The sequence below is a fragment of the Rhipicephalus microplus genome, chromosome X (assembly GCF_043290135.1).
Source record: "Rhipicephalus microplus isolate Deutch F79 chromosome X, USDA_Rmic, whole genome shotgun sequence".
Classification (NCBI taxonomy): Eukaryota; Metazoa; Arthropoda; class Arachnida; order Ixodida; family Ixodidae; genus Rhipicephalus; species Rhipicephalus microplus.
In genome coordinates, this window is record NC_134710.1 from 125,160,536 (window position 1) to 125,187,909 (window position 27,374).

The 27,374-nt window shown below is 48.2% G+C and overlaps 2 protein-coding genes across 12 annotated transcripts in view; one reads left to right on the top strand and one right to left on the bottom strand.

The window, feature by feature from the left end:
* Positions 1–27,374, bottom strand: part of LOC119181551 (protein FAM210B, mitochondrial) — a 375,755-nt gene that overhangs the window by 303,482 nt on the left and 44,899 nt on the right. For 8 of the 10 annotated variants that reach the window (XM_075877594.1, XM_075877586.1, XM_075877587.1 and 5 more), the window contains one exon: positions 7,131–7,212. The exons of the other annotated variants lie outside the window; for them this stretch is intronic. In XM_075877594.1, coding sequence (XP_075733709.1) covers positions 7,131–7,212 — 82 coding nt within the window. The remainder of the gene's footprint in view (positions 1–7,130; positions 7,213–27,374) is intronic. 10 annotated transcript variants of the gene reach the window in all.
* Positions 42–27,374, top strand: part of LOC119176405 (peptide methionine sulfoxide reductase) — a 39,021-nt gene continuing 11,688 nt past the window's right edge. The window contains exon 1 of one of the 2 annotated variants that reach the window (XM_075877583.1): positions 42–131. Coding sequence is in view for 1 of the 2 variants with exons in the window: in XM_037427666.2 (XP_037283563.2) it covers positions 1,752–2,090 (339 nt within the window). In the remaining variant the exon portion in view is untranslated. Of the gene's footprint in view, positions 132–1,696; positions 2,091–27,374 lie in introns of those variants that run through there. The other variant, XM_037427666.2, reaches the window with a different exon arrangement.

A 27,374-nucleotide genomic window follows, 5' to 3' on the forward strand; every position in this document is an offset into this window, starting at 1 on the left:
GTAACATACACCAATAATTTCTTGGCATGTCCTCCGTAGTGGGTTGTACAGTCCGCTTGAAAGCAACAAACGCGGCACAGTATCGCCGTAGTTAGGCGAAAAGGAAGAATGTCTCGAGCACCATAATGGCCGTAAGTACCCGTCTTATTATATAAATATATATACAGTCCAACTAGCTGTCACCTCAAAGTACGTACAGTTCGCATGCGTCTCGCTGTATGTGGGCAGTACGTCACGGCACACGATCCTCATGTCTCTGTTGCGCGGACGAAAATTATACTGTTCCGTCTGCACAAAACAATCGCGTCAATATCGAGCAAATCTTGTGCAAAAGCTGTCAATCATTGATTGAAGCCATTGCCCTTTCGAATCAAAACCTGTTTGAGAGAGAGGATTGAGAGGGGTCGACCGTATATGCTAATTGCAAAGGTTATATCCACAATCAATCGCTATTGAAGCATTGAAATGGGATGGGGAGGATGGACTTAATGACATTCGACTAATCTACATGTATATATGGTCAGTCCGCTCCTTAACACGGACCTCATTAAAATGTCAAATACCGGCAAAGCATGTGGCGTAGTGGTTAGGACATCGGACTTCGGTAATGGAGGGCTGAGAGTACAGACTGCGTGCCGGATCATTTTAAACATTTTCGTATATGTTTATGCGTTGTACATATGCGCTTACCTGGTGTCAGAGCCGGTGTGTGTGTGAGTGTGTGTGTGTGTGTGTGTGTGTGTGTGTGTGTGTGTGTGTGTGTGTGTGTGTGTGTGTGTGTGTGTGTGTGTGTGTGTGTGTGTGTGTGTGTGTGTGTGTGTGTGTGTGTGTGTGTGTGTGCGTGCGTGCGTGCGTGCGTGCGTGCGTGCGTGCGTGCGTGCGTGCGTGCGTGATGACACTCGCGGTTCAGTACTAGTTTGGTCGATCTAATTGCACAATTCCAACAAGTGAACCGTCCCGCCTTGAGATAGCTAAGTGAGGTACGCCACATAGGATGACTTTATATTTATCTTCACCTCCTTGGCTCAGAGAGTTCTTTGAAGAACACAAGCGTTTTTGTACTCCGCCTGTATACATAGAAATGTGCCCGGTGATCAAACCCACGTCCTCCTGTTTAGCAGAATGTATCAGCCATTAAATGAAACATTGTACCATTGCGGGGAGTAGAAGAAAAAGAAAAGAAACAATTGGAAAGTGCGCGAACGCCTAAAATATAAACAATACTGTGCGGATAGTTCATTTCGCTTTATCGGTTATAAAATTTTCCAGGTATAAGTTTCATATATGACAATCGAACGGCTGCGTGTCTTCAGCAAATCGGAACGAATATTGATATATTGTTACTTGTCTATGATGTAGGCCCTTGAAGAAGAGCTTCATGTATAAGGTTTTTTTTTTATATGTGAGGTTTAACGTCTCAAAACTACCATATGATTATGAGAGACGCCGTAGTGGAGGGCTCCGGAAATTTCGACCGCCTGAGGTTCTTTAACGTGCACCAAAATTTGAGCACACGGGCCTACAACATTTTCGCCTCCATCGAAAATGCAGCCACCACCGCCGAGATTCGATCCCGCGACCTGCATGCGGATCATCAGCCGAGTACCATAGCCACTAGACCACTGCGACGGGGCGTAATGTATACGGTGCATCGGTAATATTGACTGATCAGCGGGCGTACATGGCGGCAATTATGCTGTGTGAAATGATCGCTCACGAACATAGAACGTGCTGTTTGGTAATAGTCGCCAATGGTCGCTGTCTTCCAGGTCAGAACTATTTATATCCACCAGTACGTTTCCCTCATAGGTCCACTACGTAAACGCGGAGGAACTTCTCGTCGAGCTCGCGACAAGGTCATACGTCGTGGCGCTCGCGCATGTTGTGCGCACACAGTGTGGGGAAACACAATATACGAGCGGTCGAGCAAGTCGCGAGGGCTGACAGAATCGCGAGCCGCGGCGACGTGCGACGGCAGATTCGCGGGCGAACGGAGGAGCCAGCCAATGGCGCCGGTGTCAGCCTTGGTCACGGAGCTCTACATGAGCGTGTGCAAGTGGTACGACCGTATCATCAACTTCAACACCACCGTGAGTTGTGCAGCCAAGTGGTTGTATATGGCCGATCCCCAGTAGTGCCGCGGCTCAGCGCACAAAGGGGGATTGGGGCAACCCCCTAAGCATCTAAAAGGGTGAAAGGTGGGGGCAATGTCTGATCCATACATTGCCTTAATTGAGGGGGGGGGGGGGGGGGGTTCTGCGATAAACCTTCGCCTCCCCCCCCCCCTAAAGGGCAACCCACGCACGCTTATGCACTCTTGTATGATCAGCGTATCTCTGTCTCTCTTGGAACTATCGTGAGTGTGATGGACCTTTTTGTATGGAGGTATTCTGTGTGATCCGAAAACGCACAAGTCGCCACTCGATTTCAGGGACGCTCGCGAATCACTTGAGAAGCAGGGGTGAACGGCAGCACGCTTCCGCACACGACTGTCCTGCTCACCGCAGTGTTGCAGCGGTCAGCCTATTTGTGTCTGTATTTTTTCTGGGTCCAATCGGTTCCATAAAGATGGTAGGTAGCACTACCGGATAATAATTCCACCCTCCGCTCACGAAGACTTTGCGAGGATCTTTTGCGCGAGTCGGCCACGCGCGTTACATAGTCGCACCTTCGGACTTGTCATGCGCACGCATCGAAACGCCAGTCGCAAAACGATCTTTATAGCCTACAGTAAAAAAAAAAAAAAAACTCTCGTAGCCCCAGGCACGATTTATTACAATTCCACCACTTTCCCTCCGTCATATCTTTCTCGAATCAGCAGTATAGAATGCAAAACAAAAAGCAAACAAACAAAAAACGCAGAGCTATGCTGGCGTTTCATCTCGGTCAACGCCCGCGAGCCGGAGGCACTGTGCGCCGTAGCGGAAGTGTGCGTGCTCTTACGAAATCGTGGTTTGTCACTGTATTGGCGTCTCCTTGCTGACGTCGTCAACGTTTATTTCAAGTTAAAACATTTTTAATGACGACGCGACTTGCATACGTCCTCATACACAAGCGACGCCACACTGGAAAGCCACCACATAACTTACTTTCAATTAAGGATATATATATATATATATATATATATATATATATATATATATATATATATATATATATATATATATATATATATATATATATATATATATATATATATGACATCCATAGTATATTTGACTAGTTAGGGAAATAGCTCGGATGACGCAAAGAATATAATACCAATGACTATTACATCTTGCATAATTCATGGGAAGGGCGAGTTTGAGCAAAATGTCAGCTACTGGGCCATTTGAAAGAAGGCCCTTTTCATGTCTGCTTTATGGATCAGTTTTCGATGGGATTCAGCGTCATCTTTAGAGAGACGTATCGGTATTGATCGACGGAATGACTGAAATCTCGACCCAGATTCTGAAATATAGCTTTTGTTGTACGGTAACGTTCCAACAAGAACACCAGATGGTCAAAATTTCCGTAGCCTTCCACTTACGGCGTCTCTCATAAGCACATGGTGGTTTTGGGACGTAAATCACCAACAATTATTAATAATGTCTTAATACAGAGTGAGCGGATGAGATATGTCTCACAACAAGTATGCTTGAAATCATTCACATCTAGGTATAGCTCATGAACATACTTATTAAAAAAATACAAAAAAAAAAAGACAAAGACAAGCAGTCATGTGTGCACCGGGTCGCATGCTTGATAGATACCCTTGATATAATTGATCTCTGATGTCTCTTCATTTAAAAAAAAAATATTCGTTGCCGGCCCCATAGCTGTAATATTTCGTTTGTTATAAGTTCCTTTGCGTAATTTTCCGTGCGACCGTCACGCATACAAATGTAAGTTGCCCAAATGGTGAAGAAGCGATGGACCTTGACTTCTTTCACCATTTACGTGCTCCGAAAAGCTTCTCGGTCTGGCGCACAGTTGTCGAAACCCAGCCTAATGACGTCAACCGCCACTCGTACAGTGCATTGTATCACGCTCAATACCTGCACGATATTTTTAACTGGAAGGCGTGTACGGCACTTGGGTGCGCGGCAGTCGTCATTACGCCAAGTTCGATGAGAAAGCGATGATTAACGTCGAGATCTAGTATTGTTATACGTACCAGGAACGAGGAAAAAAACTGGAGTGGGGCAGATGTTTGTTGGGAATGCACCTGTTTATGTGTCCTAGGGCTGTTTACGTTCCGCTTCGAGTACGATTCATTTTGGCCGTTCTCGCGGCCATGAAAGACAGCTCGCCATGCGCACGCAAACGACGTACGAAGTGTGTCGTTTTCTGTATAGGAAACGCACACTCTAGAATGAACAATGGCATTACCTGCCGCGTTGGCCTATTGCTTTATCTCTGAAATAAACGTGGTGCGGAAGCTTCGTGCGAAAGAATACTGCAGTAATCTTTCGCACGTATGGATGGATGGTCGAAATTTGCGGAGTGCTCCACCACGGCGTCTCTCGTAATCACATATCGTGGTTTTGCGACGTCAAACCCCAGGTATTATTATTAGAAGCTTTGTTAGCAGCGACTTGACTGTCTCTTATATTCCTGCTTATCCTGAGAAGTGAGCGAAGGAAGGAAAAAAATACAAACCGATATTAGAAATTTGACACGCTTCGATTTTTCTTGATTTCTCTCAACGCGCAGAATTCGTTTACTATGACATCTGTTTTTTTTTTTTCGTCCGGCTTTTGCAAAAAAAGCAAAAAAAAAACACGTCTGCATTTAGGAGGATCATACGTATAGTATCTACACTTTTGTATGCCTTCGCCATTGTCTTAAGCTTGCCATCTTTATTCGGCGTTTCTCATTTTAGAATCAGTTCATACTCATTTTAGAATAATTCCGTACTTGAGAATAATTCTGCGTTATAGAGCCTTCAAAAGTGGCTTTAGGAAGTTCTCGGAAATTTCTTCCAGTGCTCTATTACAACTATCACAGTATAACGATGCAAATCATCCCATAACCGAAGAAAAATGAGGGACGCCGTGGAGCTTTGAGCGATAAGCTGAGGGCTGCAGAATATTTTTCACCCCCTAAGGTTGTTCAACGTGCATAAAACAAGTGTACATGAGTGTTTTCTTGTGGGTGACCTGCCTGGTAACCCGGGTCGTGTCACACGCTTTGGGGAGACATTAAACAATACCGGGCGTTGAAAATTCATCCGTAGCCATCTACTACACTCTCAATCTGGTACCGCGTACTGTGCTAGACATAGCCAGGAAGCCAAAAAATTTTCGACTTGCGTATGCATCCTCCCTCGTATAGACCACATGTTTCTTAAAGGAGTTAAAGACCAATAACCTTGTGGCCATCGTTGTTGTTGAACTCACTGAAATTGGAGCGCGTACCAACTGAATGCTTCCGCAAATGACTGATTTAAGAAAACGGCTCCAGAACAGCTGGTGAATAGAGAAATGGCGATTGATTGATATGTGGGGTTTAACGTCCCAAAACCACCATATGATTATGAGAAACGCCGCAGTGGAGGGCTCCGGAAATTTAGACCACCTCGGGTTCTTTAACGTGCACCCAAATCTGAGCACACGGGCCTACAACATTTCCGCCTCCATCGGAAATGCAGCCGCCGCAGCCGGGATTTGAACCCGCGACCTGCGGGTCAGCAGCCGAGTACCTTAGCCACTAGACCACCGCGGCGGGGCGAGAGAGAAATGGCGAGCTGAAGTGGGTTCAAACAACTGTTCAAGAACAAAAAGTTTCCCGCCAGCGCAGCCTATTTTTATTTATATTCGGTACGTCCCACGCATCAACGAAATCGATTTCATGTGAGGCAGTCAGCCAGTATATAGTAAAGGGCAGTTAGTAGCCTATAAGCTGCATTTTGAGCCAAGTCTTACGAGGTAGATCAGCGTCCTTTGTAACTTGAGTAGTTATGGGCATGTCATGGACTTACCAGGCACATTGACTGCACTGACGTCCAAATGGTATTTTATTGTTCGACGTAACGCCGATACTCACGTTAGCGCAAAGACGCAACATTTATAGAGGCTTAATGTACGCAACGTTCGTTGTTGGCGTATTCTTGCTGTTGGCGTATTCTTGTTGAAACTATATTTTGTTGAGTCATAGGAGCAGCATTTCCCCAAATTGTTCGTGTGCTAAATTAAAATCCGTAACTATAACAAGCGATATATCGTTCTCGTGTCTAGTCTACACGCAGTGGCTCTAATATCTAACTTTATTCTCCTAGTTTGATATAGAATGAGAACCACTTGTGGCGCATACCTGCATACCATAAGCCGAGGTGTGCGGGTATGCGCCACTCGTGACTGTAGGAAAATGTTTCACGGTGGTACGTGACGGACACGTCATTTTGTTTATTTCATGACCTACCTATCATGTTTTTCATACGTTTGCACCCTTTTACGCCAGTTTTCGTATATATCAACATAAGGAGGTGACCACGAGAGCGGCTAGATAAACAGAAAGGTCGGTAGTTAGAAATGGTCAAACTCACTTTGTATCGCAAATAAATGCTTCACATTTACAAATCATGCTCGTGTTTGTCACAATCACTTCGTGACGAGCATGAACAATACCTGTGCATTTGAACATTTATAACTGAAATCACATTGCTATTGGCAACACGATACGAAACTCTCGTTCACATGATGCCACCTGTATGCACTGCACAAGCATGCAGGTAGCGCTTTTTCTTTTTCGCGTAAGTGACAGCTGCGACAATTCACCTGACAGCAGTTCTTACTAACTTCGCCAGATTAGTTAGTTCAATGAACTCTGTCCCTTGTATATTTTCATTTCACAAGTGACCAAAGTATAAAGCACCAGGTCACGCTGACTCTAGAAGTGGTGCGCTTTTTGACAGCTATGTTTACGTAATGTTTGACCGGAGAACCTTTTCCCTTGGCGCTACGGTCATTTCGTTGTCCGCTTGCTGTAGGCAGCATTCCTCAAAACGAGGCGTCGTTTTCTTTATCGACATGCATACTCTGCGCCTTTAACAATGGGCTTGAGAGTCTTGTCAAAGTCATTTCAGTTCTTAAGAGTAAACTTTTATGTGAATGGTATAACTTTTTTTTCATCTCTCTGTCGCCTATTACCTGAACTCGACTCTGTATGGGAGCCCATGGAGGGCGCCAAGATGGAAACTGCGGCGGGTGGCGATGCCGGTAACTGTCGTCTCTGAAATAAACACGAGATGAAAAGAGAATCGTCGTTGGTTAAGGTGTTCCCCAGAACCATGAAATGGAGGATAACAATAATGTCAGTAAACATAAAAAGACGGCGGATAAACTATGTTACCGAATAAAAATATTTCGGCATTCGTATTGTTAGTTGGATGTACACCCAGACAATACATGACGTTTTTTTTTTCAAGTTGATTATTGCAGCAGACGCAACCCGAGACTACATGGTTTATGAACGGGTATACGCTTCTTCCTTTGATTCATTTTCATTGTCATATGGGTGCAACTTGTCCCCTCTCTCTCTCTCTCTATCTCTCTCTCTCTCTCTTTGAGACGGCTTCCGCTCAATTCGGGCCCCGCGACAAGAGCCGTTTTCATTCCCAGCTTGTATGCAACAGACGCGCAGCCTCTGAGACTGCATAAGCTCTACGACAATGAGAAAGAAAGAAAGAAAGAAAGAAAGAAAGAAAGAAAGAAAGAAAGAAAGAAAGAAAGAAAGAAAAGAAAGGAAGGAAAGAAAGAAAGAAAGAAAAGAAAGAAACAAAAGAAAGAAAGAAAGAAAGAAAGAAAGAAAGAAAGAAAGAAAGAAAGAAAGAAAGAAAGAAAGAAAGAAAGAAAGAAAGAAAGAAAGAAAGAAAGAAAGAAAGAAAGAAAGAAAGAAAGAAAGAAAGATGTAAACAAAGAAATGAAGATCCCTACTTTCAGTTACATTCATCGACTTCATGGTCCAGGTATATAATCTTCCAAAATATTTAGCTTTCTTGTTTTGTCCAGTGCTCAGCCAGTATAGTCCTGTCATTTGTATTGCTCTAAATCGAGTGAATTATGAAAACTTTATGGTATAGGGCCCACTATAGACAAACGCGGTGGCGTAAAGAGCAGTTGCACGAGTACTAAACAATCAGCCCCATCTGTATACTCTTGCTAAAGCTACGGACATATTGCAAAACCTTCCTTGCACGGTAAAATCACCATCATTTGCGAAGCTGGCGTCTTCTAATTGGTGCCGATCTCTATGTGCATAACGTTCGCTAAAACCGTAGCAATTACACCTTCCTATTTATTTTTTAATTACTCCTCCACCAATTGCCACGGACGAGTGGTTCTGCCCTCAGCGGAAAAATTTCAACCGGTTAGAATCATTTTTGGAGACCTCCTTCACGACATGCCTCACAAATATATGCTGTATGAAAAATCAGCAGTCGCTGTGGCAGCGTTTTCCAAAAGTGCTGGTATTTTTATTGATGGTGCCATTTGGCAATCGCAAAACACGGGCGCTTGGATTGAATCAGTATTACAGTTCGCGAGCAATATCTTTTTAATTGTGTAAGTGCTACACACTTCAAAACTCAAAAAGGAATGTGACACCGCACTTTCAGTCATCATAACGAAGCACGCCAGGTGACAGAGGTCGTCACGGCCACTTAGTGCAGCTGACAGACACGAAAACAGATGTGCAGCCTCATATGCCTCTCGTTATAATAGTACACTGTCGTCTTGCGTGCACTTTTCACTACCGTAGCTCTTCCTTAATGCGCTATAGTTATAGAAAAGTGGAATAATGTGCAACATTCTACGCTGAGTTATGGTTGCGGTCGTAATCAGTGGCGTAGCCAGGAGGTGGCACATTAGGCTCGTGCGCCCCCCCTCCCCCCGCAATTTTGTTTCGTCATGGTATGCAGTGCGAAAAATTACACATTTAAGGGTGGTCCCCGAAATCAAAAAGGTGCCCCCCCCCCCCGAAAAAAATGTCCTGAATACGCCTCTGGTCGTAATATGAAAAAAAGAGCTTTTTATCTTATTTGATTTCATGGGATAGTTATTGTAATTAACCAAAGAAACTTCGTTCTCAAAATTTGTAGGCGATGGTCTCTTCCAAATGGCACTGAAGGTTTGATGCGATAAAAAACAGATATATCTGTGCGAGAAATGGGCTATATAGTGTTACCCAATGATCCGCCCTTTGTTATTCACCAAGCGACAGGGTGTGTAATCTAAGTCTTCCTTCTCCGAATACTTCCAGAAGCTTCTGCACCTCAAGAAAAGAAGAAAAAAAAAAGATTGTCCGAAGCTCTACACGGTAAACACAGGTTATGACTGTATACATGCCGGAACGAGTTAATCTATGATATCTGGGCGCAGCTAAAGCAAACAGAGAATATAACTTCCTACAGATACAGCTCTCAAATTCACACAGATCAAACACAGTCGCACTCATCAAAATTATGTGCATTCTTGAGGAGCCCTGCAGAAGTACTATTCCTGCACCGACTTTATTAATGCTGGTGTGCTCATCTTTATAGCGCTGCCATTGTCTTCCTTCTTTAATGTTACGCTATTTTGTCTCTTGAGACTTGTAATTTTGATGACACTACAATTCTTAATGGCAGTTTCTATGGTTGCAATATTGATTTTGATGGTATTCAACAATAAAGTATAAATTTCGCCAGTGTGAGTTAGGACTTGGTGTAAAAACATATTCGAATATTTGTTCTATAAGTGTATATAACACCTATACCCGCCTATTCAGAGATCAGTTATTTGGCTACCCGCCGTAGCAGCTCATAGCAGATATAGGTTGTTGCCCTGCTAAGCTCGCGGACGCTGCATCCATTCCCGGTAATGGCGGCTACATTTCGACGGGGACGTGATGTAAGAACAGCCGTCTAGTTCGACACTTTAAAGTACACCAGGTAGTCAAAATTGATCCGGTGTCTAGACCCGTCGTGGCTAGAGTGCACTAGAATGATCTCCTAGTGAACTTCTAGTACGCTCTACCACGGTTGTCTAGTGGAAGGCACTATACTCTGTTTCCCACATCATGTGCAACGTTGCGGCAGCTGTAGCATGACTTGTTGCAGTCGATGCGTTCGCAACAAAAAGTAGTTCGATGTCCTTACCACCAATAATATAATTTTTCTCTCGTTATTACGGCGAAATGAATTGAAGATAGATATTATGTGCTTTACAAACAAAAGCACCGCTGAACGTCTGTTATTATGTGGCTGTATAGTTTAATTTTCCCGTGACGTCACATACAGGCTCTCCACTCTGGGTACGTCGTTATGGCGGCCACCCGAACTTTCGTTCGGTACCCGCGTTCTTTTGTGCTCACCCCGCTTTTTTTTTCTGTTCGCCAGTCGCGCCAAAAGGGAGCACAAAGAAACGCGAGGGTGCACCGGCACTCGTCAGAAGTAACGCGAGCGACCACGAAACGCGCGGAGTTATACCCTTTGCTGACCGAACCTCTCGCATAGCTTCCACAGCGTTGCACCTGATGGATGAAACGGAGTTATTTTTTTTTTAATGCCCAGCTGCTGATTTGCAAGTCGTGGGATCCAATCCCAGCCGCGGCGGCTGCATTTTCGATGGAAGTGAAAATGCTTGAGGCCCATGAGCTTAGATTTAGGTGCACGTAAAAAAAGAAGAACCCAGGTGGTTCGAATTTCCGGAGTCCTCCACTACGGCATCTCTCATAATCACATGGTGGTTTGGGGGTGTTAAATTCCACCAATTTTGATTTATTAATCCGGGGTCTCAACTACGAGATGCCTCAAAATCATATCGTGGTCATGGCACATAAAACACCTTCGATTATTAAAATTAATGGCAACTAGCTAACGCTTTTTTCTGAAAATAAATAAGAGCTCGCCTTGGAAGTTTCATAGTGGCCGCGTTACCGGGTTCTGAAATGCATCACGGATTATCGATGACAATACTACTGCATGGCATATCGCACGCGTACAATACACCATTGAAACGTATACGCACGGGCTATTCTTCTTCCCGCATGAAATCGCAGCACGAAGCCTGCGGGCCTTCTGCTATCTAGGAGGAGTTTGTTTGCCTTCATAGATATGCGGTCGTTGAGACGAGTCTCGACTACAACCCGCCACGTTGGTCTAGTGGCTAAGGCACTCGGCTGCTGACCCGCAGGTCGCGGATTCGAATCCCGGCTGCGGCGGCTGCATTTCCGATGGAGGCGAAAATGCTGTAGGCCCGTGTGCTCAGATTTGGGTGCACGTTAAAGAACCCCAGGTAGTCGAAATTTCCGGATCCCTCCACTATACGGCGTCTCTCATAATTTTAAGGTGGTTTTGGGACGTTAAACCCCAACAATTATTATTATTATTGACTCCAGTTCCTGTGTACAGCGAAATAATGCAGTTTGTACGACTTTTCGATTGGCGTATACAATGACCGTACCATGTTCGCCAGCTACCTTTGCATTAAATTACGTGGCAAATACCGAAAAAGCACGTAAAACTGACATTATATTTCGGCAGGACTGCCAAATCGGATGTATTCAAGTATAATATGGAGATGCTGCTATAATTTGCGCCTTTAACTTAACTCCGTCTTCTAACGGTATATGTGGGTTGCATGAAAAGTTTCATGCCTGCGAAGTCAAAAAAATAGACAGACAGGCGGACAGACAGGCAGGAAGCATTCCAGAAAAAGAAAACCCAGAAATAGGGATCGGTGCATAATCTAGCTCAGTTGATGCACAAACACCTGCACAAATACCAGAGTGCTCCAAAGTTGCAGCAGGCATCAAATGAATGTAAGATTACTTTTTGCGTCTATGCATGCAATTCTAAAGAGCCATGCCACATCCTTTACACGTTGTTTTCTTCAGCTCCATAGTACGCAAAATCAAGGCCGTCGTGATCCTGCACTCTTCCTGTATATTCTACACCGCGTGTTAGCATTCTTATCGACGGCTTTCATGCCAGTCGGTCTCCGCTACAGAACAGTTGCGTGCAACGTGGAGTATAGAGCTGGATGGCGCGTCACACACCGCCTACAGAACCAGGTGGCTGTGCGCGGGAGGACAGAGCTGCATGTGTACGCACCTTTCGACCTTCTGCTTGCGAGCCGTCTGCATGCAGCTGTTTGTGTGAAGAGCGCGTCAGCGAGCTTGGTGGATGTCAGCTTCTTGTTTGGCGCTTAGCACGCGCACGGTCCGGCCCTGTTAGCATGCGCGGTGATCAAAAGAGGCGAGGTTGCAGATCGACACAATCTAATCGCGCGCCCTCCACCGCTCAGCGCGATCTTCACTCGCACCGATAGTATAGCGGACGGTCCGCAGGAGGGTACTGGACACACGTCAGTGGAATACAGTATACACCGCAGCTGTTCTGGCGTTCTCTCGCCATTCGCCGAAACAATGACCCTGCCTCACTCGTTACGAGTGGTGAGGTGCGGATAGCGCACTTTAAAAATGAAAGTGGAACGAGACAATTTATCTGTCACACCACAATACAGCGCGTTTTTTGGGGGGTTTTTTTGTTACTTTGTACTCCACACTTTCGAAAGGTCTCAAAGTGCCTAGAGTGCAGGATTACTGCTGTTATGCAACAAATTATGCTACATTTGTTTATAAACACATAATTTTCATGTTGTTGTATATGGTTAATTCGTCCACCTACTTAGGTTTATGTGGGGTGGCCACTATGTTCGGAGCCCTACATTTCAGCGTTCCTCATAATAGCGTTGCTTTGTTGGTATGCAAAATCTAAGCAATTATTATTAAACTAGCTTCATGCGAAATAATGTTTTCGTGTTTTTTTTTTACTCTCTCAGTCGGAAATATTCAGCTGCGTGACATCGCATTTCCTCCCGCATGCCAACAGTTATCTGAATCACCCACATGTTAAACTCAAGAAGGAGCCGGGGGGGCGCCCTCTCTCTCTCTCTTCTTTTTTCTGCAATTGTGCCTTGCGAAGAGAAATTGTAGGTCTTGAACATTATAAATAATGCTATAAACGTGATTGTGCGGTTGATTTGGCGCAAGTAATACAGGAAAACCGGTATCGCCATTCTGTTGCATGTATTTCCTCGAGGCACTGCGCATTACGAATAATGGCCCCGTTCTACGAAACTTTTTCGCACAGCATACTGTTTTACGAGGCACCTGAGCGTTAAGCTACATGCTTGTAAATTAGTTTGAAGGTCCACCCTGATCTCTTTACGTTACTAGTCAACTTGATTGATTGATTGATTGATTGATATGTGGGGTTTAACGTCCCAAAAACACTATATGATTATGAGAGACGCCGTAGTGGAGGGCTCCGGAAATTTAGACCACCTGGGGTTCTTTAACGTGCACCCAAATCTGAGCACACGGGCCTACAACCTTTCTGCCTCCATCAGAAATGCAGCCGCCGCAGCCGGGATTCGAACCCGCGCCCTGCGGGTCAGCAGCCGAGTACCTTAGCCACTAGACCACCGCAGCGGGGCGTTACTAGTCAACTTTCATTCGTTCATTTGTGCATTAGGAGTCTGGCGTAATACCGAATGCGCATGCACTTTGCCTACTTTTTAGGTAAGTAGGTGTGTAAATGAAACGTAGCGTTGTCATGCCTGAGGTTCTCGATGCAGTCAGTAAATTAATTGTCTGTGATGAAGCTTGCTTCTCTCTTACACCTATCATCCATCCATAGTTATATAAATAAAGCATTAAAAATTTTAAAAATACCATGATTTATTGTATTGGCATATTATATAAATGACCGAAGAGCACTTGGAGTAACACTGTAAAAGCTCATTAATTCTAACTCGAATGGAACTACAAAATTGTTTGAACTAAGTGAAGTTGGAATAAGCGGGCGTGCGCTATATTGGGTGTTCAAAATGAAGCTTCACAATTTTTTTAATTAGGCACTCGAAGGCTAGCAACCACTTGTTAAAACATGTTCAGCGACCTGGGGGACAGAAACATTTATGATACTTATCGCTGTCAGAAGTCCCATTGACTAGAATTTATTAATTAGCTTTTCACGAGCTGCGGTAAGTCTGCATGTCTTGATCGAAAAAAAAAATGTGGGCAGTGGTGTTTGTACACAGCTTCAGTTGGAATATTTGTTTTCTATCTAGCACACCTGTGCTCCGAGATATCCGGCTGTAAAGTTTGTCTTTCGCATGATTACGCATGCAAGAGGGTGAGGGTCCGCGCAAGGCTCCTCCTCAAAGTGACGCATATGTTGCGTGTGGTGTTCGTGTGTGAAGAGGGTGGAAGCGTATTGGCATATATGATAGCAATTACCCTTGCCCCCTCGGCCGTCGAAATAAAAAAAAAACGAAGAACCCTTGGAACCAGTGTCCTAACACGCAACTGCAGAGCCTCTAACGATAGTGGCAGATACGATGCCGAGATAATGGTGCGAGCGGAGAATCTGGATCCTAGTGCGCGTGCGGAATAATGACTAGAGAAGCGTGCGTGATCGTTGCCTGGGCTACGCGAATAGCTTGACTGCTGATGTCCGAGTACTGCCACTTTTATTGAAATCGAGAGCAACGACTCTACCAATAATAGTTGAAGCAGTTTTGTCATTGCTATCGCATATTTCCTGCTGCTACATAAGATGATTTCGGTCATGCACAAATCTTATCGAAACTCTTCACCTCTCAAGACGTCAATGCCCCAAAAAAGTGTTCAAAATGCCTGCCTTCGGCGGCAACGCAAAGAATGAACCACTCTCGCGTCGACTCGGTGCACTACTTCTACAGGAATACTTGCACAGACAGATGTCATTCTGTCCGTCATGTCATTAACATCACTGGGCTTTGTTACGTAAACTCGATCTTTAACGTAGCTCCAAAGGAAACAGTCTAGCTTTGAAAGGTCAGAAGATCTTGGTGGCCAACGCATCGCTCCTGTGCGCCCAATCCACTATTGTGGAAAACGTATGTCCAACCAATCTTTCGCCCTTGCAGAAAAATGCGGTGGTGCTCCATCGTGCTGAAACCATACTTGGCGCTGGTGATTCAGGGAAAGACTGCAGACAAGGTCATCAATGACAACGGATAATATTTCTTCTGTGCACATCTTACCGTTCAAGTATAGTAAAAAAAAAGTGAGGTCCGATGATTCTGTCCTCGAGTATGCTGCACCACACATTCACACCCCATTGAACTTGATGCTTGTGCTGCCTCAGCCAGTGTGGGCTTTTTTGTGCCCAATAATGGTCGTTGTGAAGATCAACACTCCCATTTCGACAAAACCAAGCTTCATCAGCACAAATTATTCTGTGCAAAAAGTCATTTTTCATCAGTTTTGATGAGGCCCCAATTGCAGATGTCAACTCGCCTTTAAAAGACCGCCTCATTTAGGTCCTGATGAAGATAATCGTGATGGAACTTGTGCTTTCTTGGAACATTTGTGTCTGTTCCGACGTTGCAATTGACCGCCTTGATCGGAAATATGTACGATGCTGAGCTCTAGCATCGAGGTTACGGACCTGACAATGTCGATTTCAAAGTCTTCATCGACGATTGCCTTCGTGGTCCATCTTGGAAGGTGGACAGAGCCTGTTGTGCAAGAGCATTGAAATAGGTTTATGAAAGTGGGCTTTGTTGGAAGGATGCAATGTGGGGGGCGAGACGCGTCAAGCTCTATTGCTAACGAAGCGTTGCCATTCATTTCAGCCATTGGAAGCACCACGTCTACTTTTTATTTGGTAAATTATTCGTACGCCAGAAGCAGCCAAATCAACTCGAAAGGACTCCACGTGTATTTCCTTGGCAGACCTTCAATGCAGAGACGCGCTGTCAATGCAGAGACATGCGAGGAACGTACGTTCCTCGTATGTGTGGTGACTGAAACTTCAAGGAAAGTCTAATAACTGCTCTTGGGTAGGGTGCTCAACACCTACTATATCTCATCCGCCAACATAGTTTTAATCAATTACCGCAAGGTCTTATTAAAAAGAGCGACGGCAGCAAGAGATCGCCGCCGTGCGTTGGGACAGAATAGCCGTTCCGATATTGCGCGAGTCATTGCGTCCCTTCTTGTTCTCAAGCTTTCGTTCTGCCGTATCGGTGCTCATTGGACGCACTCGATCATGCTTACACTGGTAAACGACGAAAGTTATAGTAGCTGGAGCAAGTGTTGGTTCGGTTCGAACGCCGTGCAAAAGCCTTTCACTCGAACGTTCTGTATTTATCATTTACAGGAACAGCAATGCAGCAATAGTTCACTTCTGAAAGAACAGGTAGTGATTTAGACGTCGTGTTTGTAATCAAAACACATCGGATGTTCTCCACGAGCTCCACCTCATATCTGGACCTTGTTACACTGCAGGTCTTCACAAAGCTCCTTTCATATTCATGGGCTTGACGATTCACTCCACCAAGACAACAGCGCTGACGATTTGTTATCCTTCGCAGTAGGAGGTGATCACTTGTCTCCTCGGCGGCCCTCTATGAAATTTGTTGCTGCTCCCACGGCGTCATCTGTTCATACTTTTCAACATTCTGACTGACCGCACTACATCATCAAACACGTCTTTTCTGATTGAGCGATCTACGTTATCCCTAGAGAACAGACTTCACTAACTGACGCCTCACTGTCTGACCCTCCGTGCCTCCGGGCCGGTAAGCCAGGGAACCTCCTGCAGTGCGCTGCGCATACTCGAATCGTAAGAAAAGAAGTGGGTGAAAAAATAACTTGCCGTGAGCAGGAACCTACGACCTTCGAATAACGCGTTCGATGCTCTAACCACTGAGCTATCACGGCGGCTATCCCCCCAGCCACTTTATTGGGTTTACATGTGAATTTAAACGTGGGAGTGTCAGTCAGCGCCATCCGTAGCCATAGCGGCGAGTGTGGAACAGCCTTTTATGAGCCTGTGTGGCGTCACGTAGCACGTGAACCTATTACGAGCTGGCAGCTGACCAATAGTCCTTCCCGCTCACGGCAAGTTATTTTTCACCCACTTTTCTTTCTTCTTATTTACATTACATTGGTTCTAATAACTTGTCCTATACATTTCTTGGCATCATTGTCTGTTAGATCTCATTATTATTTTGTGAAAACACGGAAAAACGAGCCCATAGGTATACACTTCTTTCCCTTATATATTGCTGCGTGCCAGTGCATGGAGCTGAAGAAGACGAAGCAGATAGACTGGCACGAGCTAATCTGTGTGGCTGGCGCTGCTCGCCTAACCGGCTGTAAATACATCGGTGACTACCCCTCTGAGTCAGTCTCCTTCACGTAACATATTTGGTGGAGTTGTGCGATCCCCGTCCTCGCCACGGAACTCCGAAGCGGACGCTCCTTCGCGGCTTACAACATGACCACCCAACATTCGGCTACATCCTTTCCGGTCGCTCCCCCTTCTGCCCGACCTGTCAACCCCGCGCCCGCAACAACTTTCGTGACGATTCCCGCGCTCAAAGACTCCGGCGTGTTCTCGGGCAGCGAGGGTTCCAACGTCGACCAGTGGCTACGCCTCTACGAACGCGTCAGCGCCACTTACAGGTGGGATCCCACTCTTATGCTCGCAAACGTCATCTTTTATCTCGACGGAACCCCTCGTGTTTGGTTTGATAACCACGAGCATGACATAACAAGCTGGGACAGCTTCAAGGCAAAGATCCGTGAGCTTTTTGGCAACATCTCTGGTCGTCGTGAAGCTGCGAAAAATGAGTTGTCGACTCGCGCACAATCTTCCACGGAGCCCTACATCGGTTATATTCAAGCTGTCCTTTCACTATGCCGCCAAGCTGACGAAAATATGTCTGAACCTGAAAAAGTTGCCCATATCCTAAAGGGTATCGCCGACGAAGCGTTCAACTTGTTGGTATTCAACAATGTGTCATCTGTTGATGCGATCATTCAAGAATGCCGCCGGTTCCAACAAGCTAAAAGCAGACGCATCTCCCATCAGTTCCAGCGCCTCCCGAACACCACTACGACGTCCTCATGTCTCGACACATATCATCCACCAGAAACCTGTGACAACTTGACGCGAATCGTCAGGCGGGAGCTTGAAGCCGCTGCTCCAGCTAAGGTGAGAACAACGTCCCCTGACCCCTCTCCGCCAATTACGTTGCCTCTCATTCAAGCAGTCGTCCGGCAGGAAATCGCCAGCTTGGCAATTCACTCTATCTCACCGCCTCCCCGCACCGACTACCAGCCCCGATACACGCCTGCACGTCCCTTCCCGACCGGCTCTCCCTCAATGTTCCGTAATCCGTCCACATGGCGAACACACGATGACAAGCCGATATGCTTCTCGTGTCACAGAATCGGGCACATTTCTCGCCATTGCAGAAGTCGCTAGGGTCCTCCTGCACAACCGTCCTCTCGTCCCTTCTATGCACGTCCTGCCTATCGCCATGAGACCAGCCGCGACCATTTTGCCCAGGAACTTGCTTCTGAACACCGCTACTCCCGCTCTCCATCCCCCCAATGTCGCCAGTCTCGTTCTCCACAGCTCCGCCGACCATCTTCCCCCGCCTTCCCACGAGGTTCTCCGACGGAAAGCCCCCGGAGGTGGCGCTGCATCGCTCGGACTGACCGAAAATCCTCTTTTGACGATACCGACAAAACGGAACCTCATAGACGTACAAGTAGACGGCGTACATGTCACTGCTCTTGTCGACGCCGGCGCCCAACTTTCCGTGATGACGAGTGATTTTCGCCGCAAGCTCAAGAAGATTCTCACACCTGCGACCACCCAGTTCCTCCGTGTTGCGGATGGTGGCATAGCATCTATCGTTGGAATGTGCTCCGCTCGTGTGAGCATTGCGCATCGACACACACTTGTTCTCTTCACCATCCTTGATAAATGCCCCCACGACGTAATCTTAGGCCTCGACTTCCTATCCGCGCATTCTGCCCTCATAGACTGTTCGACCAGTACGCTCCGTCTACACTTGCCCGCAACAGAACCTCTTACAGAACGGCCGAATCGCCTCTGCACAACGAACACGCGCGCCTCCCTCCGCAGACACTGACCTACATAGAGCTCGTCTCAATACCACCAGTTCCCGACGGTGACTATGTTCTGACCCCTATCACCGATGTTCTCATAAGCCGTGGCATTACATTACCCCACACCATTCTGTCCATCGCAGGAAATTCTACGTGCCTCCCAGTTGTCAACTTTAGCTTGACACCTCAAGTTTTGCCACAAGGGATCTCTTTGGCGTTGCTCTGCACCTTAGAAGACAATGCAGTAGATGTTTTCGCGATGGCCACCCCTTCTGAACCCCACGCTCAACATCAGTCTGCCACTTGCTCCGACAGCACTATTACTTCGATGATCGCTTCCAACTTAACACTGCAGCAGACTGATGAGCTCCACTGGGTTCCACTGTCCTACATTGACGTTTTTGACATCAGCGGCCGTCCGTTGGGGAAAGCTACCGGTATGAGCCACCGCATAAACACTGGTAATGAGCATCCTATTCATGGGCGTCTATATCGGGTGTCGGCGGCCGAGCGTCACATCATCCAAAGTGAGGTCGACAAAATGCTCGCCAAGGACATCATTGAGCCATCTTGCAGTCCTTGGGCTTCTCCTGTAGTGCTAGTCCGCAAGAAAGACGGTACATGGCGTTTCTGTGTGGATTATCAACACCTAAACAAAATTACCAAAAAAGACGTCTACCCTCTGCCACAAATAGATGATGCGCTTGATTGCCTCTATGGGTCCCACTATTTTTCCTCCATAGACCTTCGTTCCGGCTACTGGCAGATAGAGGTAGATGAAATGGACCGTGAAAAGACGGCATTCATTACCCCCGATGGCCCATATCAGTTCAAGGTCATGCCCTTCGGCCTTTGTAACGCTCCAGCCACCTTCGAACGAATGATGGACTCCCTGCTCATAGGATTCAAATGGTCCACCTGTTTGTGCTACTTGGACGACGTCATCGTCTTTTCACCAACATTTGAAACTCACATAGGGCGCCTCTCAGCCATCCTGGGAATCTTCCGTCGCGCTGGCCTGCAGCTCAACTCGTCCAAATGTCACTTTGAACGCCATCAAATTACAGTGCTTGGCCATTTAGTAGACGCCAACGGTGTACAACCAGACCCGGCAAAAATCAGCGCCGTCAAAAACTTTCCTGTACCACGATCTACGAAGGATGTACGCAGCTTTATCGGACTATGCTCCTACTTCCGGCGCTTCGTGAAAAATTTTGCGCACATAGCGAGGCCGCTTACGCAGCTCCTCAAGAAAGAAGTCCCGTTTTCATGGGGCTCTGAAGAGGCTTCTGCGTTCTCGACTCTTGTCGCTCTTCTCACTACCCCTCCGATTCTGGCACACTTCAACCCTGCTGCCCCTACGGAAATCCGTACAGATGCAAGTGGGCATGGCATCGGTGCAGTGCTGGCTCAGAAACAACATAGCCATGATTTCGTTATTGCATATGCCAGCCGCCTCCTATCCGCCCCTGAACGTAACTATTCGATAACAGAGCGTGAGTGCTTGGCTCTTGTATGGGCGGTGGCGAAATTTCGACCTTATCTATACGGACGCCCATTTTCGGTAGTTACCGACCACCACGCACTCTGCTGGCTGAACTCTCTGGAAGATCCATCAGGCCGCCTTGGTCGCTGGGCTTTGCGTCTGCAAGAGTTTTCCTATTCGGTGGTCTACAAATCTGGCCACCTACACTGTGATGCCGATTGCCTCTCCCGGTACCCTGTCGACGATCCTGAGGACACTGACAAGCCCACGGAGAACTCTATCTTGTCAGTGTCCGACTTCTTTAATATTGGGGAAGAACAGAAGCGTGATCCAGAGCTGCTTGACATCATCAGCCGTATGGAATCCTCCACAAATGATGCTTCCGTCCGCTACTTTGTCATTCAAAAGGGTGTGCTATACCGTCGCGATTTCCGACTAGATGGGCCCGACCTTCTCATCGTTGTGCCTAAGCATTTGCGCCACTGTGTTCTCACCGAACTTCACGACGCTCCCACGGCTGGACACCTTGGCGCATCCCGCACGTACGAGCGCGTCCGGCGCCATTTTTTCTGGCCAGGCCTTGCTCGTTCGGTACACCGATAGGTCGCCACATGTGACCTATGCCAACGTCGTAAGACACCGTCACTGCTACCCGCTGGCCATCTTCAACCAATTGACATACCCGCGGAACCATTTTACTGTATTGGGTTAGACCTGCTTGTCCTTTTCCCACATCAACATTGGGAAACAAATATATAGCCATCATCACAGACTATGCTACACGCTACGCTATTACGCGAGCTCTACCGACCAGCTGTGCAACCGACGTCGCTGACTTCTTGTTACGGGACGTTATATTGATTCACGGTGCGCCGAGACAGCTTCTCACAGACCGTGGCTGTACATTTCTATCCCAAGTCATCGCCGACATTCTGCGTTCTTGTTCCACGCAACACAGACTGACAACCGCTTACCACCCTCAAACAAACGGCCTTGCGGAACGATTTAACCGCACTTTAACAAATATGCTCGCTATGTACGTGTCGCCCGACCACCAAGACTGGGACCTTGCCATACCCTACGCAACTTTCGCGTATAATTCATCCCGTCACGACACAGCGGGCTTTTCGCCGTTCTACTTATTGTACGGAAGAGAGCCGACTTTACCACTGGACACAGTCATCTCAGCTCACACCTCGTCCGCCAGCGAGTATGCCCGCGACGCGATTGCGCGAGCCGATCATGCCCGTCAGCTCGCTCGCGCTCGGCTGATGGCGTCGCAAACCAACCAATGCCGTCGGTAGGATGCGGAACATAGAGACGTACATTTCGCTCCCGGTACCCTCGTTTTACTCTGGTCCCCTCATCGTCGGCTGGGCCTATCCGAAAAACTTCTGTCTCATTAAACGGGACCCTACTGTATATTGCGTCAAGTAACACCTGTCACCAACGAGATCAGCCCCATCTGTCCATCATCATCTACTATGCGGCCCAGTGACATCGTACACGTCTCGCGGATCAAGCCCTACAATAATGCGTCAGATAACGATCTTTAAAGCACCGGGACGGTGCCTCCGCCGCCGGGGGTCATGCTACGTGCCAGTGCATGGAGCTGAAGAAGACGAAGCAGATAGACTGGCACGAGCTAATCTGTGTGGCTGGCGCTGCTCGCCTAACCGGCTGTAAATAAATTGGTGACTACCCCTCTGAGTCAGTCTCCTTCACGTAACAATATATATATATATATATTGAAAAAGGATTTATTGGCGACTGTTGCGACGGTGGTCCAACGATGAAACACGATCGGGCAAGAGCAACAGTCAAGCAGATGCTGGCGATGATCAGCACGAGCCGAGCGAGAGAAGCCCAGCACCATGTACCCAAGCGGTGGCGATGTTGCTTACCAACGATGCGTTTTCTTCTTCACAATTCGCCCCCGCCGAAAAAGCCATCCTGGCGACCTAAGAGTTTGGAGGCAGAGGGCTATGATACGGCTTAAGGCGGGCGACGTGGACGATGTCACGTCCACAGCGGCGCATGTCGTCAGACGGGGAAAGTGGCTCGATGAGAAAATTCACCGGCGAGGTTTGCTTCAAAACGCGGTATGGGCCCTCGTACTTTGGAACGAGTTTTGAGGAAATGCCGGGGGTTTGGTAAGGAACAGCCAGCCATACAAGTGATCCCGGGGAATAGCTGGGGCTTTGTGAAGAGTCGGCGTTGTTTTCTTTCTGGCGCTGTTGTTCTTGTGACGTAACGGTGCGTGGGAGTTCACGGCACTCTTCCGCATTTCGGGCAGCTTCGGACACAGATGGGCATTCGGATGCGTCAGGACGGTATGGAAGGAGAGTGTCGATGGTGTGGGATGGTTCGCGTCCATAAAGAAGAAAGAAAGGTGAAAATCCAGTGGTAGACTGTGCCGCGGTGTTATATGCGAACGTGATGAATGGAAGAATGCGATCCCAGTTAGTATGATCGGATGTCACATACATGGCGAGCATATCGCCAAGGGTGCGGTTAAATCTTTCCGTGAGCCCGTTAGTGTGCGGGTGGTATGCCGTGGTCTTGCGATGAACAACATGGCATTCAGAAAGCAGAGACGTGACGACTTCTGATAGGAAGGCTCGACCTCGGTCGCTTAGTAGTTCTCGAGGTGCACCATGTCGTAGTACGAAGCGATGAAGGACGAAGGACGCTACGTCCCGCGCAGTGGCACTTGGAAGGGCGGCGGTCTCAGCGTAGCGTAGCGTGTTAAATGGTCCACAGCGACTATGATCCACCGATTTTCATCTGATGTCGGTAGAGGGCCATAGAGATCAATTCCGATCCGATCGAAAGGTTTGGCAGGGCACGGAAGCGGTCGAAGCGCACCGGACGATTAGAAAGGCGGTGATTTGCGGCGTTGACAGTCAGGGCAGCCCATAACAAATTTTCGAACGAAATTATACATTCCGCGCCAGTAGAAGCGATGGCGAATGCGTTCGTAAATTTTAAAAACTCCGGCATGACCACATTGAGGATCGTCGTGAAAGGAGGCGCAGATTTGTGATCGCAAGCTGCGCGGGACAACCAAGAGCCACTTACGACCTTCAGGGGCGTAGTTGCGTCGGTGTAGCAGCCGATCACGAATGGCGAAATGAGCAGCTTGACGTCGGAGAGATCGTGGTACCACAGTGGTTGATGATCCAGAGAGACAGTTAAAAAGGTAAGCGATCCACGGGTCCTTGTGTTGTTCACTGGTAAAGGAGTCGAGGTCGAGAGATGCGATGGAGTTGGTACCAGTGGTTCCACAGGCCGAGTCGGGAGGTAAAGGCGAACGCGACAGGGCGTCGGCGTCAGAATGCTTGCGTCCGCTGCGATAGATGACACGAATGTCGTACTCCTGGATTTGCAGTGCCCACCGAGCTAGGCGGCCAGAAGGATCTTTCAATGTGACGAGCCAACAAAGTGCATGGTGGTCCGTTACCAGGTCGAATGGGCGACCGTACAAATAAGGGCGGAACTTTCGAAGCGCCCACACTAGCGCCAAGCACTCTTTTTCAGTGACGCTGTAATTGGCCTCAGCTTTAGTAAGTGTGCGACTCGCATAAGCGACGACGTATTCGGAGTAGCCCGGCTTGCGTTGGGCGAGGACGGCGCCTAGACCAACCCCACTAGCGTCTGTGTGAACTTCCGTTGCAGCTGTTGGGTCGAAATGCCGAAGAATTGGAGGAGATGTTAGCAGACCACGGAGCGTGGCAAACGCAACGTCGCAGTCAGAAGACCAGGATGAAAGGTCTGCATCACCGCATAGGAGGTTGGTCAGTGGTGACATGATCGACGCAAAATTTCGCACGAAGCGCCGGAAGTAAGAGCATAGTCCGACAAAACTGCGTAATTCTTTCAGTGTAGTAGGTTTCGGGAAATCAGCGACTGCTCGCAGTTTTGCAGGGTCGGGTCGAACACCATGCTTGAACACGATGTGCCCTAAGATGGACAGCTCTCGCGCGGCGAAGCGGGACTTTTTAAGGTCCAGTTGGAGCCCAGCGTTGGTTAAACACGTCAGAACCAGTTGCAGCCGAAGCAGATGTGTTGGAAAATCGGGAGAGAAAACGACAATGTCGTCGAGGTAGCATAGACACACAGACCACTTCAGTCCACGCAGTGTGTTGTCCATGAGTCGTTCAAACGTGGCAGGAGCATTACAAAGCCCAAATGGCATTACCTTGAATTCGTACAGGCCATCTGGTGTAATGAACGCAGTTTTCTGGCGATCAGCTTCTGCCATAGGAACCTGCCAGTATCCAGATCGTAAGTCTAAGGAGGAGAAGAATTCGGCTCCTTGGAGGCTGTCAAGGGCGTCATCGATCCGCGGTAATGGATAGACGTCTTTCCGCGTCACCTTGTTTAATCGTCGGTAGTCGACGCAAAATCGAATCGATCCATCCTTCTTTCGAACTAGAACGACAGGAGATGCCCAAGGACTGTGCGATGGTTGAATAACGAGACGGCGTAGCATCTCTTCGACCTGGTCGTTGATGACGTGACGTTCTGCAGCAGAGACACGGTACGGTCTTTGACGCAATGGCTGCTGCGAACCGGTGTCAATGTAGTGGTGCACTGCGGAAGTCCGACCCAACAGCGGCTGAGAAAAGCCGAATGAATTCGCGAAGTGCTGGAGGAAATTAAGAAGCTCGGCGCGTTCATGGGCACTTAAGGTGTCGGCGATAGAACTCGAGAAGGTGTCACTCGATGAGCATTCCAGTGGTGAAAGGGCATGAAGCTCGGTCGAGGCGCTACTGCACGATTCGTCTGGCATGTTGAGCAATAAAGAGGAATCGAGGTACTCCATTCGACCGAGACATTCGCCGGCAAGTAGCGTAAGCGGTGCAGAAAGGGGGTTGTGGACGAAAATATTGCTTCGGCTCGCAGTGACGTCGAGTGTAGCGAAAGGCAAGGAAACGGCTCTGCGGCTCATGAAATTGTCGGAAGGTGTAAACATTACTGTAGCGTCGTTATGGTGATCGCAGCAAACAGGGACAACGGCAAGAGAGGCTGGCGAAATTTCAGAATCTTCACGTACGACGAGTTTTGGGGACCGCTCAAGAGTTTCGTGCAAAGGTTCGTCAGACAGGTGCGAAAATTGAACTTCAGCGCGTGCGCAGTCGATGACGGCATGATGATGTGACAGGAAGTCCCACCCGAGGATAACGTCATGCGAGCACACCGAAAGGACGATGAACTCGACAACGTACATAGAGCCTTGGATGAAAATGCGGGCTGTACAGGTGTCGAGAGGTCGAACTGGTTGTGCGCTAGCCGTACGAAGCGATAGTCCAGAGAGCGGCGGGGTCACTTTGCGTAGGGAGCGGCAGAGCTGGGCGGCTATAACAGAAACGGCAGCACCTGTGTCGATGAGGGCAAACGTAGAAACACCATCGACAGATATGGCAACGACGTTAGCAGGTGAAGTGCGAGGACTTGAACATTTCGATGACGGCGCAGTTCTTGCCTCTGGAACTGCGGCGTTCAGTTTTCCCGGTTGGAGGAAGCGGGTCGGGGACGCATTGGGGAGAGAGATCGCCTGCGAGGAGACGGCGAGCGGGGAGAGTGAGTCGGAGCTGGGGGCTGGGGTGACTGAGACTCGGGAAGATTAGTGTAGCCATACTGCGGTGAAGGATAGGGAGCAGGTAGGTGCGTGGGCTGCGGGTCATACGGTAACGGCCAAGTAGCGTTGCGTTGCGATTGGAAGCGACGACGACGATATCGTGCCACGTGTCCTGGAGTACCGCAGGCGTAGCAGATCGGTCGATTGTCAGTAGTGCACCAGGAATTGCTGACTCGCGGTGTGGCCCAAGGTGTCGTAAGAGGGGTAGAGTGAGGAGCAACTGCAGGCATGGGTGGGAAAAACTGCTGGCGGGGTCTGCTGCGTACCACCTGGGCATAAGTAAGAGGCGCGGCCACGGGCTGCATAGCTGGCGCATGGGGAACAGGCATGGCCACAGGCTGCTGGTGGGCAGCGACGGGAACAGCCTGAGCTACCTCTTCGGCAATAACGTCGCGGAGTGGTGAGGGCAGACGAGAGGACGGTGGCTGCTGTGTGAAGGGAATCAACGACAGCTGCCGAGCTACTTCTTCACGCACAAAGTATTTGATCTCTTGCAGGGTTGTTGAGTAATCAGGAACAGAAGTAAGACTAGATAGTGAGTCAGCGTGTTAGGAAAATGGCCGAGTCAGGGCGCGCTGCTTCCTCAACTCGTCGAAACTTTGACATAAGGTCACAAGTTCCGCAACGGTGGCAGGATTGCGCGCCAGGAGCATCTGAAATGCGCCGTCATTTATCCCTTTGAGGATGTGTTGAATCTTCTCCGACTCGGGCATGGCGTTGTTCACACGGTTGCAAAGACCTATAATGTCTTCGATGTAACTGGTGAACGATTCAGATGGCTTCGGTGCGCGAGTCCGCAAGCGTTGTTCGGCTCTGGACTTGCGGACAGCGGGTCGGCCGAAAACGTCAGCAAACGACGTTTTGAAGATGGACCACGTCGTAATGTCGTTCTTGTGGTTGTTATACCACATTTCGGCCACGTCAGGGAGGTAAAAGATGACGTTGGTCAGTTTGTCCGCGTCATCCCACTTGTTTGCGCTCACCAGTTCGTAGTTAGCGAACTAGTCCTCCACGTCGGTCTCATCAGCTCCGCTAAAGATTTTGGGCTCTCGCAAACGAAGAACGCCGGGGTTGCTGGGGGATGGAGTGGAAGAGCCAGGTTGCACGTTGTTGGTAGCCATGATGGGAGGTAGCGTTCGGTTGCGCAGCTCCAGGTTTAGGTGACGGCGAATGGCAGCACCCAGGTTCAGGCGGCGGGGAATGTCAGCACCCTCCACCAATTGAAAAAGGGTTTATTGGCGACTGTTGCGACGGTGGTCCAACGATGAAACACGATCGGGCAAGAGCAACACTCAAGCAGAT